At 49.0% G+C, this 18,438-nt stretch overlaps 1 protein-coding gene across 6 annotated transcripts in view; it reads left to right on the forward strand.

Annotated features, from left to right (window-relative positions):
• Window positions 1–18,438, forward strand: part of LOC144147095 (uncharacterized) — a 364,907-nt gene that overhangs the window by 155,230 nt on the left and 191,239 nt on the right. For 5 of the 6 annotated variants that reach the window (XR_013317818.1, XM_077679149.1, XM_077679147.1 and 2 more), the window contains exon 7: window positions 9,172–9,248. Coding sequence is in view for 5 of the 6 variants with exons in the window: in XM_077679149.1 (XP_077535275.1) it covers window positions 9,172–9,248 (77 nt within the window). In the remaining variant the exon portion in view is untranslated. Of the gene's footprint in view, window positions 1–6,616; window positions 7,332–9,171; window positions 9,249–18,438 lie in introns of those variants that run through there. The other variant, XM_077679151.1, reaches the window with a different exon arrangement.

Raw genomic sequence — 18,438 nt, forward strand, 5'->3', positions numbered from 1 at the left:
TGCAGTCTCATTTCGTCAATGATAGGAAGCTTTGTCTTTCCTTTATTACAAATGCTGCGAAAGATGCCCCATAACTGAGAAGGGCCTCTTTTTTGCCCAAGCCGATGGAAAAGATTTGGCCAGTTTTCACTTTGTAAAGTCTTCTGGTAATCGTTGATTTTCTTGTATACTTGCTTCAGCTTAATGAGGTCAGGGTGACGCTTGCCACGTTCTCGATACTTACTGTTGAGACGTTGAGGCGTTCGGAGCAACCTATGCATATGAATATTTGGGTTGTCAACCTCAACAGTGCCGTTGACTGATTCGGCAGCAGATGTACCAGCATCGGAGATTGCATGTAAGAACTCAGGAAGGTCCAGTCGGGCGTTGATTTGAAAGCAGGATCGAAAGAGATTCCAGTTTGTTACGGTATACGTATGCTTCTGGTGAAGCTTTGTACTTTTGAGATGAAGGAAGATGGGGAAATGGTCGCTACCCCAAGTGAAGTCTTGAGTGGGCCATTTCCTGATTATACCAGGTGTAGTTATCGTGAGGTCCGGTGTGGTATCCCGCTGAGAGTTGTGAAGCCCAACTCTGGTCGATACCAATGGTTCATTTCTTAGCTCGAGGGAGCTAAGTTCGAGGGCTTGTTCTGAGCGTTTTGCTCGTAGATCGGAGTGAGAGTATCCCCCTAGGCTACTTTTCGCATCAATGCCTCCTCCAATAATTATTGGACCAGAAAAAGTCAGCGAAAAGAGGTGAGTTATGCAGTCGTAGGTGTCTCTAGTTTTGGAATTGTAGTGTGGCCTGTAGTAAAGGAGAGGAAAAGCATGGGTTTGCCTCCTGGAGATTGGATTCGAACGACGATAACCTCCCTGTTAAAGTTGCTAGGGGCATCCCACCTATGTTGAACGGCCTGGAAAGATTTATGAACCAGTACCGCAGCTTCTCCAATGGCGGTTTTTGGTTTTGACGGATCTTTGGAACCATAGGTAATTTTCGGGTCCGTAAAGGTAGTGTAGCCAGGAATTTTGTACGGTCCTCTAGTTTCTTGTAAAAGTGAAGCAAGAGGCCGCGGCGTAGATATCTCATACTTAAGCAGAGGTCCATTATGGGTGATGCTGCGGCAATTCCATGGCATGGTCAACCGATTGGCAACGGGAAGCGACGAAAGCGTCATTTAGTGGGTCTGCTTCTTGAACTAACAACCTCCAGGTCGACCATTTGGGGCAATTGGCGCATTTGTTCGGCTTCCTGCTGCAAGCTATTTCTAAGGCAGTTAAACTGTCTCTGTAATTCGCTAATGCCATTAAAAGCTTTCTGCTATTCTTTTGAATTCTCGAATTTGATTTTGGCATCACGTTGGACGAGCATCTGGTCCGTTATTGGTAGTGAGCAGGCCCCTGAACACTGCAATTGAGGAGCCTTGTTCTTTTTTGTGCGTGACCTGCTCCGTCTATGAAACTCCTGTTGAGAGACCGGCGAGACTGACCGTTTCGTATAGTTGGATTTGCGACTGAAGTTCAGTTCCCTACGCAGTAGATGAAGCTCTGTCCGAAGTTCCTGCAGCTCTTTTTTAAGCTGGGCGTTTTCAAGCATAATAGGGTGCTTTTCCAGAATAGACTCAGTGGCGGCTACATTTTATTCTCAAAAGCTTCCTCTTCATGCCTTCCAACAGCATAGCCCATGAGACACCACTTGTGGCCTGACGGCTCGCAGGCCGACTTCCATTGGCTTTGGTGCCCTCCTTCTTCGAATACGTTTTATCTTTTTTCGACAGTCTGCTAGGACACACTTTGCTGACAGCAAGGTGTCCTGTTTTTTGGCAGGTGACGCAAAATACCATTGAGTCACATTAATCACCCTCAGCGTGGGGCCTACCGCAGTCTATGGACACACTGGGCGAAGTGCAAAATTTGGCCATGTGTCCAAGGTTATTACAGTTGAAACACACGATTCTCTTTGGTCTGAATTGAGTCACTCGTACCAGCTCAATGTAATATTTGACAACTTTCGGAAGCGTAGTTGAGTGGAATGTAAGGATTGCCCGGTCGGATTTACCGATTTTTTGTACTGAAAGTATGTCGGCCTGTTCGCATCTGATCCAGCTTAAGGTTGTCTTGTTGCTTTCATTTGGGTCAACCTGGATAACACCTTTAATCGTGTTTTTGTTGGATCGCTTGAGTTCAACAACTTCAATGGTTTCAAGCTTGGCATTTTGTCGGTAAGTGAGGTGGTCAATATCAGTTAACTTGGTGGCGTGCTTTTCATCGTACAGTACGACATTTGCATTGTTTGCGGTATCATCAAAGGTAGCCGCGGCCATTTCAGCCAATTCGGCGCTAGGGGCCGTGAGGCCAATAGCACTGGCGATCGCATGTCTGGGTATCTATCGGATGTGAATCTTTGCTAGTGGTTTGAGTTGTAGCAAATGACGTGACCGACTCACCCTGTCAGTTTTGTTGGGGCGCTCCTTTCTTGAAAGAGGGACACGTTGCCACCCCTCTGAACTGGCGACTTCGTCGTCGGGGTCGTCCATTTCATCGGTGTCTGTTTGTGTTCTCGATGTAGGAATCACTTCGCCGTTCTGTGGGCCCCGTTGTAGCGTCGACATATCCATGCTATCTTGCCGTCCTTCTTCAAAGAGTGTATGAAATGGCGTCTATGTAGCACCCTCCGTCGCACTCGCAGCTGTGGCAGCAGCCGCCGCACAACCAGCCACCGCTACGCCAGCACCTAAGTTAGTAGTGGGGCGTGGCTTGAAGGACTTTTGGCTGGTTAGGCCTAACCATTGTTCCGGAGGTTCCAAGGACGCCTTTCGGTGCTGCGATGTCCCATGTGGCCTAATTTTCCCTTCCAGAGGTGCAGCACATACTCGAGAAGATGACGAAGCACGTTGAAACGAATTCGCTTCGCGGAATTGACCAATCAATAGCGAAATTCCCGAGCACATGCGAAGCCCGTCTTCACCATTCGCCCCTCTGGCGGCACAGCCAGAAAGTCCGAAAAAATTATTAGATTTCCTGCGTCGCTACAGCTAGTGTTTTTCTTCGAACTCAAAATTATTTCAGACGCCCCTAGCGAAGCACCTAATTACAACCGAAGATAGAGCCCTACCTACCCGGCAGTCACTGTGTGGCATGTCTTCACGCGAGCGGGAAGCCATCCGGACACAAGTCGAAGACAGGCTCAGCAACGACATTATACAGCCATCGCAAAGTCTCTGGGCTGCCCCGGTCGTAGTCGTGAAGAAAAAAGACTCCACATTGAGGTTCTGCGTCGACTACCGGCGAATGAACAAAATGACGAAAAAGGACGTTTACCCCTTGCCACGAATCGACGATGCCCTCGACCACCTCTGCCACGCGAAGTACTTCTCATGAATGAATCTGAAGACAGGCTACTGGGAAATAGAAGTGGACAAGAGAGATCGAGAAAAGGCTGCATTCATAACCCTGGTCGGCATATACCAGTTCAAGGTGATGCCGTGTGGGCTTGGCATGGCACCTGCAACGTTTCAAAGAGTCATGGACACTGTGGTAGCTGGCCTTAATTGGCACACCTGCCTCGAATACCTCGACGACGCTGTGGCATTTGCCCGGACATTCGTCGAAAACCTTGCAAGGTTGGAGTTTGTACTCAAGGCTATCCGTACGTTGGGGTTAACGCTGAAGCCTGAAAAGTGCCGCTTAGCGTACGAGGAACTGAAGTTTTTGGGCCACGTCGTCAATGCCGTGGGAGTCCTGCCTGACCCGGCGGAATCATCAGCCATGGCGAACTTCCCAAGACCGAAAGACAAGAAGGGCTTGAGAAGATTTCTCGGACTGTGCGTATACTTTCGGCGTTTTGTCGCACACTCCGCGCGAACTGCAGAGCCACTCACACGCTTGACGAATGATAGCACCATTTTCATCTGGGAAAGCGCCCAAGAGGAAGACTTCTGCGAGCTGCCACAACGCCTGCTAAGACCACCTGTGCTCGCTCATTTAGACAAAATCGCCGAACTGGAAATGCACGCATACGGCGGTGATATAGGCTTTGGTGCCATCCTCGTCCAAAAGCAAAGCAAAAGGTAATCGCATATGCCAGCCGTGGTGTGTCTAAGGAGGAGAAAAACTACTCTCCTCCAAGAAAGAGTGCCTGACTATCAAATGGGCCATTTAAAAATTTCGCCCATACGTGTACGGTAGACCGTTCAAGGTTGTCACAGACCACCGTACGCATTGTTGACTCGCCAATTTGAAGGACCTCTCTGACCGTCTTGGGCGATGGGGCGTGCGCCTGCAAGAATTCGAAGTTACGATAGTCAATAACTCCGGCAGAAAACTCTCAACGCCGACTGGCTGTCTCGCGCCCCCGTCTACCCACCATAACAAGATTCCGACGAAGACGGCACATTATTCGGAGTCGTGACCGAAAGTGACATATCCGCCAGGCGGCGTGATGAACCCGAGTTACTCGTCATAATCGACTATCTCGAAGGATTGACTGATTGATTATATGATTTAGCGCGCCGACGCAACGCAGGCGATGAGGCGCGGCGTAGTGGAGGACTGCGGATTAAATTTGACACCCTGCGGATTTTTAACGTGCGCCGAAATCTCGTGCACACGGGAGTTTTTGCTTTTCGCCACCACCAGAAAAGTTGCCGCGGCCGCGAGGAATCGAACCCGCGACCTCGTCTTCTGCAGCGCAACAAATTTGCTGACTATCTAGAAGGACGCAACATCAGCGTTCCAAGGGACTTCAAACGCAAGTTACCTGTATGGTTAATTCTAGACCGATAACATTCATCGAGTCGGACATAGGTGAACCGTATGCGTTAATGCCCGCCGATCTCCTGATCAGAGGAGGTTTACCGCACTACCACATGGGGCATCGAATGTCGCCACCAGTTCAACGCGCACAGATGCTCTCCGAAGGCAACAGTACAGAAAGCGACTCACGGAAAACTTCTGGACAGGATGGCAGAACGAGTATGTACTTCAGTTGCGATCACCCCATTTCGGAGCCCGAAGGACGGCAACATAATTCAATGTGGGGGACATCGTGCTCGTCTATGCTGAGAAAACGCCTCGTCAAATATGGAAGCTTGCTCGAGTACTAGAAGTCTACAAAAGCGTGGACGGCCGTATCCACTCGTGAAAAATCATGTTGCAGGAAGGACTTGTCACCACCAGGGCTATCCAGAGACTCTTCTCATGTGAACTTGCCGCTACTTAACACCTTTTCCGGCGCCAGGAGTATGTTCAATCTCTCGACCCGCTGCTTTCTCCGACCACGAAGATGACAAGGCAGTAGTAAAATCAACGGGAGCTAGTGCATGTAATCTGGCAGGGAACAGTTCGAAAGCGAGCCGCATCGCCAATAAACAGTTTTCTTGCGCCTTGCATTTCGCTTGTCGGCACTCCTTGCTCAACACCTGCATTCAGCCTCAAAAACTCCGTCCCAGTGAAGAAAAATGTCAACCCTACAACGAGAACAAGTCATCTTCTTGTCATCTGCTAAGACCTTCGGGATGAAACTTTGGAAGCGTGCCACAAGGACCCGCCTTCTGGACACCTCGGCACAGAACGCTCTATGGGAACAATCAAGGCGAGCTACTACTGGCCCCGCCTTACAACCGATGCGTTCCAATACGTCCGCAGCTGCCGTGACTGCCTGCGACGAAAAATGCTGCCGAAGAGAACCGCCGGACATCTGGAGCCAATTGGCGTCCCATCGAGGCCCTTTCAACAGATTGGAATAAATCTCCTGGGTCCGTTCCCCTTGTCACGATCAGAGAATAAGTGGATTGTCGTAGCGACAGGCTACATGACGCGCTACGCCGAGCCCGGAGCTCTTCCCAGTGGGACTGCACAGAACGTCTCCAGGTTTGTCACAAACCAAGTTCTGCTGCGACATGCAGCCCCTCAAGACCTAAGCACGTACCGAGGAACGGCTTTCACTGCGGAGCTTATGCAAGGAATCTTACGCTACATCCACACGTATCAGAGAAGAACGACGGCGTACCACCCTCAAACGAACGGCGTACCACCCCCAGTCCTCCCGTATGTCAAGTTTGCGTACAAACACAGGCATCGAAGAAACTAAGCAGATGACACCGTTCGAGCTTGTCTACAGAAGACAGCTGACTACGATGCTTGACGTCATGATTCTGCATGTATAAGACGACGACATCAACGCCGAAGTCCATGGATACATGCAGCGTGTGGAGGAGGCCCGCCAGCTCGCTGGAGGTTGTACAACGGACCGGCGGCTCGTGGATACGGGGCCCTACAACCTCCGACGCCGACACGTCGAGTATCACCCAGGGGATCGTGTGTTTGTTTGGACTCCCGTCCGACGACGCGGACTCAGTGATAAGCTTCTGCGACGATATTTCGCACCTCCCGAGATTCTACGACGTGTTGGCCAACTTACCTACGAAGTGATCCCCGTTAGTGAATCTGGCACATCGTGACTACGCACGCGACCCGAAGTCATCCGCGTGGTTTACCTCAAACGTAATTGGGCAAGATGACGGACTTTTTTTTTGTTGTGGTTTGTTGGGACTGTCGTTTTATTTTAGCATCAAATCGATGCACTGTTAGAGGCGGAGAAATGCCGTGAACCATGCACTGAGTTTGTGTGTTTATGTTTTTTTGTTTTTACCACCAGGCCGTGCCCGGCTGTGTTACCTGGGCCCCAAGCAAAACGTGTGTTACATTTTTATTTTTATGCCGCATGGGTTATCTCATTCTGATAAAGAGGGGTTTCGCTCTAAGTTTCCTGCATAGAATAATTTTTTTAGTCTACTGTGTTGTCGATCTATATCAATGGTTAGAGAAACACTCGCGCCGAAAGATGAAAGCCCGCAGAGAAGGCGCCACGGTATTTGATTCTCCGACACCATTCTGTGCACGTCACATGGTTGACTGCTGTTTCGCCGCCTGTGTATTCTGTGAGTGGTTAGGGGAGCACAAGTTCGCTCCAGACAACTTGTTTTCCTTGAAGAAAACTGCGCCGTCTTTGGCTACGTGACAAAATAAAATGTTCCCCTTCACGGGGCCTTCCGCAGTGCGAGCTGAAACTCGGCAGTAGTTGCTGCCGAGGGTGGACACCCCGGCGGTAAACATCAGATGAAGGTAGAAGAAGAACAACCACCGTAATTTACCGTCGTTGTCAGCTCCCTCATTACACGTGGCGATAACAAGAAGTGGTGCGATGTGTAGGAGACAGCTCACAGTCATTCAAAAGTAAAATGCTCCTCCACAGCAAGGTGCCAGAGCTCTTCGACAATGAGAGGCGAAACAAGCATCGCAGGAAATCAACTGGCAATATGCTGTCCGATTCACAACACACAAATGGCTGTAAGTGTACTCGATTGTTTTATTTCCGTTGCAGCGGAGAATTCCACCGCCGTGCTTGCACGGTGTTACCATACGTAAATGGCACTGCACGAGACCATAGTCCAAGATAACGTGAGCAAAATGTTTCGAAACGGTAGCCTAATAGACCGAGATTGGAGCACGTACATCAGCAAAAGTATCACTTGAACACGCTGAGCAGAGTGGTGTAGACAATTTCGGTGTCACAAACCATGCAATCGATTTGATGCGAATTACGTTATTTATAAGTGACTGCGTAAAAGAGCGTTTCGGATCAGGAAACGTCTAAACGGCGTGGTTTCGTCTAGGAAAATTGCCCAAGACCGCGAAGCAGCAACTTCAGTACGCCTATTGCATGTATTGTTAGCAGCGTCCACTGCCTCTTGCCTTAAACAACTTCAACGCAGGAAACGCTAAGATGCCCCCAAGCGTTCTAGGCCGCGTAAACAAAAGCAACTGCGCAATGAACATGTGTTTATAGGAGGAGAGCAACTGCTGCCGCGTTGCGCGACGGGCCGTCACCCCCTCTTTTTTCTATTTTCACCATTACCCCTGAGCGAGCGACTGCCCAAAAACACTAACAGCGCCAAATAGGTACCCGGAAAGGAGACAGGCACCGTTTTCATTGTTTGATTTTAGCATCCTTCAGAGTTAAGCTGCTCAGCGGCACCGCTAAATATTTTCGATTCGTACAAGCACTTCCAGACTCGAGTTAGTGATAAAACCTGTTGCAACTACTGCACTCTCGAGCGGATGTACTCCCGAGTACAAGCACTCGCGCAGTACGCAGAGTATTGTATCATGAGTACTACGTTTTCGCGAGTACTGTACTCATAAAAACTATGTACTAATGAGTACTGTGTACTCATGAGTAATGTGTACTCAAAAGTGTTGTACTTAAGAGCTCTTATACTTATGAGTAATACGTACCCATAAGTACTGTGTACTCATGAGTACTCTTGCTCAAGAATACTCATACTCATGAGTACTGATACTCATAAGTACTCTACTCATCAGTACTGTACTAAGAAGTTCTGCACTTCCATCTGTACTCACTCGTCATCGTACTCAATTTTAAATCTTGATGTGTACTCACGCTTCATCCGAATCACTCGTGAGTTTGAGTACAAATGAGTACATATAAGTATACTCACAAGTGAGTACGACCACCTATGGTACGCGTTGACTACCGCCATATATACATACGCAACGATAAAAGCCCGGACTGCCGTGAGTGAACTGCGAGTGTGTAGATAGCTTGGGGACTAGCGTTGTGAGCGACCCCCACCTTCCTCTGCGGGATGTCACCGGAGTCGTCAAATACTATCGCCGTAGTCATAGGTTGCCGCACACGATCTTGAGGGACCATAGACCTTAAGCTGTACGCGCTCACATCCAGGCTCGGACCCGAATCTTCCGACCCCAACCATTGACCCAGAAGTACCATAGCCGTGAAATGCATGATGGCTAGTGTGTCGGTGCACATGGCGCATACCAACCCACATAATGCACCGATGAACTACCAGACCTCCGTTTGTCAGCTTGGACACGTAAATACGGCCGACGCTGCCGCCTCGTGCAGCGCCTGATTACGCGGGAGGTGGCCGCCAGCAGGGTGAATTGCAGCGTGGTGGAGGTGGCTTCATTTTTTAAACTTGCCTCAAGAATATTAAATATCGCAGTGATTGTCAAACCGTTATACGTACTTTTAAAAAGCGGTCAAGCTTTCAATCATCATTGTATAAGAAAAGCTTGGGGGATACATTTTTTATGGTGCCACAGCCCCTTGTAATATTTTTTGCCAACTTTTGATTCTTTTTAGGTGCGGAACACTGGTCCCCTGAGAAGCTTTCAAAGGATGCCGAGTGCATGATTGGCAAGATGCTTAAAAGTGAAAAGGTAAGCACGCAATAAATATTGACAGCAAACAAGAACATTGTGGGCAGCAGACATAAATGTTTCTCATAATTATTACTGTTCAATACATGAACATTGGAAGGCGTGATATACTAAAAAAATGACAGCTGTGGTCCATATAGAATGTTTAATGACAACGAAAGCACCATGAGTAGGTATTTCAACCTCTCCCACCCGCCTCAATGGAGCTGAGACGCTGGGAGAGATAATGTTACAATATCAACTGGGTGGGCCCGCAGAGAGAGGTTGGGGAAAGAAACAACACAGGGTTAAACACACAATTTATCAACACTCAGTGTGGTCTGGAGACAACGCACTCAGCCGGCGAGATATTTTGACTCGTAGTCGTGTGTGCGGGACTCGTGGGTGGTTGGTGCTGGTCGTTGCGTACGCAACCCTCATATTATCACCCAGTGCCGAAGCTCCGAAGAACTCCGCAGACAGAGGATGCTTACCCGGGGCTCTTCTGTCCAGAAAGAGCCGCTGTCGAGCTTGACAGAGGCGGGGGCCGACGCATCCTTGATGCGGTGGCTTCAACAGTTTGTTCGTGAAGAAGTGGCTCGGCAAGTGTCACTTCTTTGCCTGGACCCTGGATCAACGATGCCACCGTCTGTTCCTGGCCCATCTCCACGATGCGGAGTGCCTCCGCAGCCTACCGAAGTGACTCCTTCCGTTGTCTCGCCGACGCTTCCAGCGCTTCGCCACATAATCAAGGAACAGGTGGCTGAGGCACTGCCACCCACTCTGTATTATGCGCCCCTCACGTATGCCGAAGCCATGGGGAGACCGGTACAGCCAGCTGGGACGTCTTTTCGAGCCATGCCGCCAACCCCGCCACGCTCGGCGGTACACAGGAATCCGCCACCGGGGAATCCGTGGCGCACGGCTGATAATCGCCCCATCTATTTCGCCTGCCGACTTCCAGGCCATGTGGCCCGTTACTGCCGCCGCCGCGTGTCCGCGATGAATGATGACGTGGCTCTCCACACGGGTCTTCGCAGTAAATGACCGACGTGCCACCCAGGTCTCTGTTACCTGCCTCCGGTTAGAAGGATTTCAGCCATCATGACGCCGATAGCCGCCGTTGAAGCTCCCCACGTCGGCGCGCACTATCGCTTATGCGACGTCGTTCAAGCCCAACTGAACAAGAAAACTAGCCGCCGCAGTTCCGGACGCAATAGCTGCGTGACTTTACAAAGGTAAAAGGCCTACAAATGTAATCGACGTATCTGTTGAGGGTGTATGTGCAGTCGCACTAGTCGACACAGGCGCAGCCGTCTTCGTCATTACCGCCGATATTTGCCGCTCGCTTAGAAACATACGACGCCACTGCCACAATTTTCGTTATGTACCGCGACTGCGAAACGTGTAAAACCTTTGGCAGACTGAACGACTCATGTCACGATCCAGGGCGTAGTGTACCCGGTCGAGTTCCTCCTGCTGCCATACTGCTCCCATTACGTCATTATAGGCTGGGACTTTTTATCTGGCAATCGCGCAATAATCGACTGTGCACGTGCGCAAGTAGAATTTGATTCTCCCTTGGACACGCCTTATGCCGACCTTCAGTTCACTGCCCCTGCAAAGCTCACCATGGCTCACGACACCGACATTCCTCCCCGCTAGGCTGCTCTCGTACCGCTCTGGTGCTCTTCGATTCCCTACACGCCTGTTGTTTTTACGCCGTCGCCCTTATTTGTCCACCGAACATCGCTGTCCCTGCTATTCGCCCCACTGACAGTTCATGCTGGCACGAGTGCCATAGTAGTCAACAACGAGTCCTTGGAGCCCCTTCATCTCCTGCACGGTGAGGTCCTTGGCTGCGTCGAAGTTGTTGAGCCACAGCTTGTCACCGCCGTACCAGACGACTTTTCGTCATGGGTTCAAATGGCTGGACTGAGTCCTGCCTTCTCAGCACCAGACCTGTCGCCTCTGGACATTGGCGCTTCGATCGACCCTACCCTCAGATCAGACCAACGAGTGAGGCTCCTCGCTCTGCTATATCGGTTCCGCTCTTCTTTTGACGGCGCAAAGGCACCGCTGGGTGGAACATCTGCAGTTGCTCACTCCATCAACACCGGCTCGCATGCACCACTGCGCCAACGACCGTACCGTGTGTCGCCGAAGTAGCGCAGCACTGTTGACGAAGAAGTGAACAATATGCTCAAGCGGGGAGTAATTCGGCCCTCCAACAGTCCCTGGGTGTCTTCCGTGGTGATTGTAACGAAAAGGGACGGTTCCATACGCTTTTGCGTAGATTATCGTCGTCTGAACAGCATAACGCGGAAGGATGTCTATCCTTTACCACGGATCGACGATGCCCTCGACAGTTTACAAGGCGCCGAGTTTTTTTCTTCCCCTGATCGGCGGTCTGGATATTGGCAGGTACTCATGGCGGAGGCCGATCGCGCGAAAACGGCGTTCATCACTCCTGACGGCCTGTATGAATTTAACGTCATGCCGTTTGGCCTGTGCAATGCTCCTGCCACGTTCGAGAGGATGATAGCCACCATTTTGCGCAGCTTGAAGTGGAAAACGTGTCTCTGTTATCTCGATGACATAGTCGTTTTTTCTCCCGACTTCGACACTCATTTGAGACGCCAGGAGCAGGTTTTGACTTGCCTTGCCAATGCCGGATTGCAACTCAACAAGAAGAAATGCCACTTTGAGGAGCGAAGGTTGACCACACTGGGCCACGTTGTGTCGAAGGAGGGAATTCTTCCCGACGCCACCAAACTTAGCGTGGTCGCCGAGTCCCCTAAACCGACCACCATGAAGGCTCTACAAGCTTTATTGGACTATGTTCGTATTTCCGCCGCTTCATTCACAACTTTGCCGCCATAATTGCAACCTTAACGGCGCTTCTCGGCAACGAAAGCGGTATTAGCGCTTGGTCGAGGGATTGCGATGAAGCGTTCGCAAAGTTACGGCGACTCCTTACTTCCCCGCTTATTCTGCAACACCTTCACCCGACCGCGCCAACAGAATTCCACACGGATGCCAGCGGCGCCGTAATCGGTGCAGTGCTTGCTCAACGAAAAGCTGGTTTTGACGATTATGTCGTCGCTTATGCCAGTAGTACGCTCACAAAAGCTGAGTTAAATTATTCGGTCACGGAAAAGGAGTGCTTGGCCATCGTATGTGTGCTTGCAAAATTTCGACCATATTTGTACGGTCGTCGTTTTGACGTTGTGACGGACCACCACGCATTGTGTATGTTGTCGTCGCTCAAGGACCCGTCTGGCCGCCTTCGTTGCTGGGCTCTGCGACTTCAAGAGCATGACATCCGTGTGCTGTACCGTTCCGGCCGGAAGCATTCAGATGCTGACACTCTGTCCCGCTCCCCCCAACCGGCGGAAGACTCGTGTTCCATTTCTGTTGATGCCGGCCTGTCGTCCCTCGACATCATGGCCATGTCAACCGAGCAGCGCAAGGACCCCTGGATTGACTTCGTCTCAGGCGTGCCCTCTGCTCAAGAATCGCGTGCGCTGCCCCGACAAGCTGCCAAATTTGTTGTCCGCGACAAAATGCTGTTCAGGCGCAACTACCAATCAGGAGGTCGCAAATAGTTACTGGTAATACCTCGCCATTTGCGCACGGGCCTATGCGCACCCTTCCACGGTGACCACAGCTGCGCTCACGCCGCTGTGTTAAAAAGGTATGAGCGCCTTCGCCTACGGTATTACTGGCGGGGAATGTACACGTTCGTCCGCAAGTACATCCGGTCATGTATCAATTGCCAGTGGCGCAAATGCCCGCCTACTGCCGCGGCGGGGCCGCTGCAGCCATTGCCGTGCCTAGAAAGACCGTTAGATCGCATTGGGATAGACCTTTAGGGTCCCCTACCGTGCACAGCTGCTGGCAAACGTTGGGTCATTGTGGCAGTGGATCACCTCACGCACTATGCAGAAACCGCTGCTCTAGCAACTGCCACGGCACGTGACGTCGCGTCCTTCCTGTTACGCCGATTCATACTTCGCCATGGTGCTCCTCGAGAACTGCTCAGTGACCGAGGTTGCGTCTCCCTGTCGCAAGTCATCGCAGCCCTCCTGTGGGAATGTCGAATTGTTCACCGAACTACGTCGTCTTACCATCCGCCGACGAATGGTCTCACAGAACGATTTAACCGCACCTTGAGTAATATGCTTTCGATGTACGTGGCGTCGGACCATTCTGACTGGGACGTGATACTTCCCTTTGTAACGTACGCGTATAACACGGCCACGCAGACGACGACGGGATTCTCACCTTTTTTCCTGCTCTACGGACGGGAGCCGGCATGCACTCTTGACACAATTTTGCCGTATCGCCCTGATCAGACCGAGTTCACACCCATTTCGGAAATTGTCAAGCATGCTGAAGAGTGCCGTCAGCTCGCCCGCTCGCTCACATCTGAACACGAGCAACACAAGAAGCATAATCTCGACGGTTTCAGCGCGGTTCCCACCTATATGCCTGATTCACTTGTCTGGCTTTGGGTCCCATGCCCTACACCCGGTCTCTCACCGAAACGTGTTGCAAAATATCATGGACCCTACAGAGTCGTCAAGCAAACTTCACCAGTGAATTACCTCATCAAACCGGTTGCGCCTGCACCCGACCGTCGACACCGTGGACGCGAGATAGTTCACGCCAACCGGCTGAAAGAGTATTACGATCCTGTGCTCTCCTCGTCACCTTGAGTCGCCAGGATGGCCCCTTTTCCACCGGGGCGAATATTGTAGCGCTGATTATGGACGTGATTATTGTAATTGTCACAGACGTTCATGCAAGGACAATTCCCCGTTGGCGATATTCGGCTTGGTGCACGCCCGACGACGACGAGGCAGAAGCATCGCTTGGCGCACGGGCCGATCGAGTATCGCGTTGGACATAGCTTGGTAAGCACGAAGAACCTCGGCCTCTCCGCAGCTCCAACTGCTCGTTAGTGGTTCCATAAACCTAGCTTCAATATATATATATATATGTCTGTATTTGTACACAAATTCAAAGTACGCCTGTCAGGTCCTTTTTAATGGTTTGCCCAGATTCAGTTCGAATTGTTGGAATAAAGTGTCTCTGGAGAGCGTACTTTTACTTTGCGCATATTTCTGCAGTAACTAAGGATTAAACTTCATTATATATATATATATATATATAGATATATACACACACAAAGTAGAAGTATTATATTATATTATAGAAGTAATATATATTACGGATTTTTTGTTATTCTGAGCAGCCTCCCTAACACTGGGCAGCAATTGGGGAAAAAGTTTGCATGCGGGACTAAGAACCTCTTTTGTAAGGAATAATTGCTAGGTGCATTTCATACGCCCGGCATCGGTCCCGAGTGGACGTTTTGGTCAGTTCAGTTATGACATTTCCAGTTACAAACTACTTCAACAGAACAGAAGACGACCTGGTAGGGTGATGATGATGATGATTGCTATTGGTTTCCCCTTTGAAGCGGGGTGATGACATGTCATCTTACCAAACAGGACTAATATGATTATGTTTTACACTCTTGGTTTCATAATAGCGCTGCTTAGGACAGGCACTAAAGATTATTGGGCACGAAATACTTTTTTTCCCTGTTGCAGGTGGTAACTGTCCTAGGAAATATTCCCCTCTCTTTGTTTCGTCCAACAGCATTTTATTCTTCTTTTCGTCCCCTCGACAGCCTTGAAGTTAACTTTCGCTGTGATACCCTTAAATCCTCGGTCTTCTGGAAGCTCAATATTCCCTTCATGTAGATTTCGATGGATACCCTCACATTCTAACACTATGTGCCGCATAGTTTCTGTTTCTTTTCCGCAGACCACGCATTCCCCATCATTTTGTGAATACTTCCCCACATAACTCTTAGTTCGCAGGCAACCTGCTCTAGCCTCAAAAAGCAAAGCACTGGCCTGGGAATTATCGTAGAAATTTTCCTTTCTGATGTTCAATTTCTCAGCCCTGTACATCTCTAACGACGGTTTAGCTTCCATTTTTTCGCTCCATTTATTCGTTTCAATCTGCCTGGCCTCTTTTTTGGTTACCTTGGCTGTTTTGGATTCTCCACTGTTCTTTCCGTATTTCATAGTTAGCCTTCTAGTCTTTCTTAACCACTGCGTGTCCACGCTTTTCAAGTATAGGTACCTAAAAACCTTAGCTGCTCACCTTCGTTGATCCATTTCCCTCAACCTCATCTCAAAGCATATTTTACTCTGAGCTTCTCTAACTTCAAACGACGCCCAGCCCATATCTCTCTGAACTTCTTCGTTAGTTGTTTTTCCATGCGCGACTAAGGCCAAACCTCCTACCGTTCTCTGGTTTACTTCAAGACATGATAGAACGCCTGATTTTAAGCAGAGTACAGCATTCACAAACGTGAGACCCGGAGCCATTACTCCTTTCCACATTCCTCTTACTACTTCATATTTTTTATACCCCCAAAGAGCTCTACGTTTCACTATAGCTGCGTTTCGCTTTCCCTTAACCTTAAGTTGCTCCTCGTGAGTTCTTAAGTAGTTATCCCCTTCGTTTATCCACACTCCCAAATATTTATATTTCTTCTCTCTAGGTAATTCGCCTTGCTGGACAGACAGTATGTCGGTGGTAGCGTCACTGAAAACCATTATTGCTGATTTTTCTGAACTAAAATATAACCCGAGGTCGGTGGCTTCCTGGCCGCTAATATTTATTAGCCGCTGCATATCGGTTTGGTTATCAGCTAAAAGAACAATGTCGTCTGCGTATAACATTCCCGGAATATGCTGTTCTACCACTTCGCCTTGCAGCATATGGGTTAGGGTAAACCCTACTTGACTTTCTTCCAGTTTCTTTTCTAACCCTGCCATGTAAAGCATAAACAGCATTGGGCTCAAAGGGGATCCCTGTTTCAGTCCCCGATGGATGTTGACCTGCTGGGCGCATTTCTGTCCTTCCCATGTAAGGTGCACTCAATTGTCTTTATAGATTGCCATAAGGAACTATATTAACTCGTCATCTCATCCCTGAAGTTTCAGCATCCTCCACAGCCGTTCTCTGTTTACGTTGTCATATGCCTTTTAATGTCGAAGAACGTAATCCATAGTGGTCTATTCTGTACTTTAGCAATTTCAATGCATTGCGTTATCACGAACAAATTGTCATCCAGTCGCCTCTCTTGTCTAAATCCATTCTGCAGTTCCCCAAGTATTTCATTTTCTTCCATCCATGCTTGAATTTCTGATTTTATCGCTTGCATTACGAATCTATACACCACTGACGTTACTGTGAGTGGTCTGTATGAATCAATACTGGCTTTGTCTCCCCTGCCTTTATATATTAAATTAATCCTGCTTTCTAGCCAGTCCTCTGGTATTTGTTTCGTCTCTATCACCTTAACTATTGCCCTCATAAACGATCCCTTAATTTTAGGTCCAAGCAGGTTTATCAGTTGCATTGGTATTCCGTCCGGGCCCACTGCTGTCGGGGGGGGGGGAAACATTTGCTCTGCTTTTTTCCAATCAACGTTGCTCAAACTTATTTCCCTTTCGGCAGTCTTCTGTGGCGCTGATGTTATCGGTGCAGGTTTCGCTACCACTATTGTCCTAAACTTCTCACTAATCACTCGATGAATATGCGACAACGCGTGCTCTACTTTTACATTTTCCCCCTCCTCATCAGTCAGGAATTTTTAATGGTTATCGTTTTTTGAGCTTAGTGATTCCACATGGTTCCAAAACTTCTTGGATGCGCTTTTGTCCTTCTCCCGTATTTCTACCATTCATTGTTCGCTTTTCTGTTTGCTCTATGCCTGCACCATTTTCTGCACGTCTAGTTTTTTCCCACGGTAGATATCCCATTTCTCCTTCACTACCTCCTGTTCCATACCAGTTTTTTTTGCTTCTCTATACTCTCTCGACGCCTTTCTTCGCTGGTCAATATCCTCTTTTGTTTTCTTACTCCACCAGCGTCTCGGATTTCTCTTCCGTTTCCATCGGTTTCGTTCCTTTGCGTCATCCATATTACCCTTTATGAACGCAATCATTTCGTCGTAATCCCAATTTTTGACTGGGTATTTATTGATTTCATCTTCCGATCTATCAGCGATGGTCTTTAACTGCTCATTATTCAAATTAGTTCCTCCTATTGTACCGATTTCTACATTTGTCCAGGTTGCGCCTCCAAAGTGCAAGCTAAACCGCTTGTGGTCACTTCCTAAGCTGTCTGTTCCATTTTCATCCATCCTCATTTCCCGCAGCCTTCCGTATACTGTCTCGGATACTAAACTGTAGTCTATGCTGGACCACGTTATTTGTCCGTCACACTTGCTTTCCGTGTTTACTATTACAAGCCGGTTTCCCTGACATAGATCTATCACTAGAGAACCGTTGTGGTATGTGTATCCATCCAAACCTTCTATATGGGCATTCATATCTCCAACTATGATTATTTCGCCCGAATCTTTGAACTCGTTTATATCTCTTCTCAAACAGTTTACCATTTCCTCATTTTCCTCCATAGCACTAATTCCGGTCCACAGATAGATCACTCCTAACCATGTATTTTTCCCCTCTATGGTGCCTCTAACCCATAGATGCTCTTTACAGCGTTCATGAACTCTCTGCCAGTCGGTCCCTTGTTTAATGAGCATGCCAACACCTCCCCCTTCCTTTATTCCTGTGGTCCTGTTGCAACCTTCAAAAAAATAATTGTCTATGATAGGTGGGGCTTCTAGGTCCCGGAGGTGAGTCTCGGCTAAACCGTACACGTCTATTCCTTCCCGTTCAAGTTGCTTTTGAATTTCCACCCACTTATCTGGCTTTCTGCCTCCCTGCATATTTATGTAACTGATTAAATATTTATTGCATTTGTTTTTCCCTTTCTGCTTACGCGGTCTGTTTTTGTCTTGTACAAAACTGTTTGCTCCATTGTTTCCACTTAAATCGCCTCTGACAACGCTCTCAGTTACGTCTGTAGGTTCTCCGTTTAGCTCTAGGCCTGGCTGCCTCCCAGCGTTGAGTGTGCATATGTCTCTTGCTTCCCCTTTGTCTCCTAGCTTGCCTTCCTTAGCTGCGCGGGACCCCCTAAAAAAGCTACCGCTCTCCCACCTAAGCGCCACCCCACCTTGTTTCCTAGCCTGGGGCTGAAGTGAATCCCGTCCCACTGAAAAGATAGCCTATGTCCGATGCTGCCCACTACCCTGTTCACGTGTATCACT

This window comes from Haemaphysalis longicornis, unplaced genomic scaffold (assembly GCF_048455015.1).
Source record: "Haemaphysalis longicornis isolate Haplotype H1 unplaced genomic scaffold, Haemaphysalis longicornis Haplotype H1 scaffold_7, whole genome shotgun sequence".
NCBI classification, from domain to species: domain Eukaryota; kingdom Metazoa; phylum Arthropoda; class Arachnida; order Ixodida; family Ixodidae; genus Haemaphysalis; species Haemaphysalis longicornis.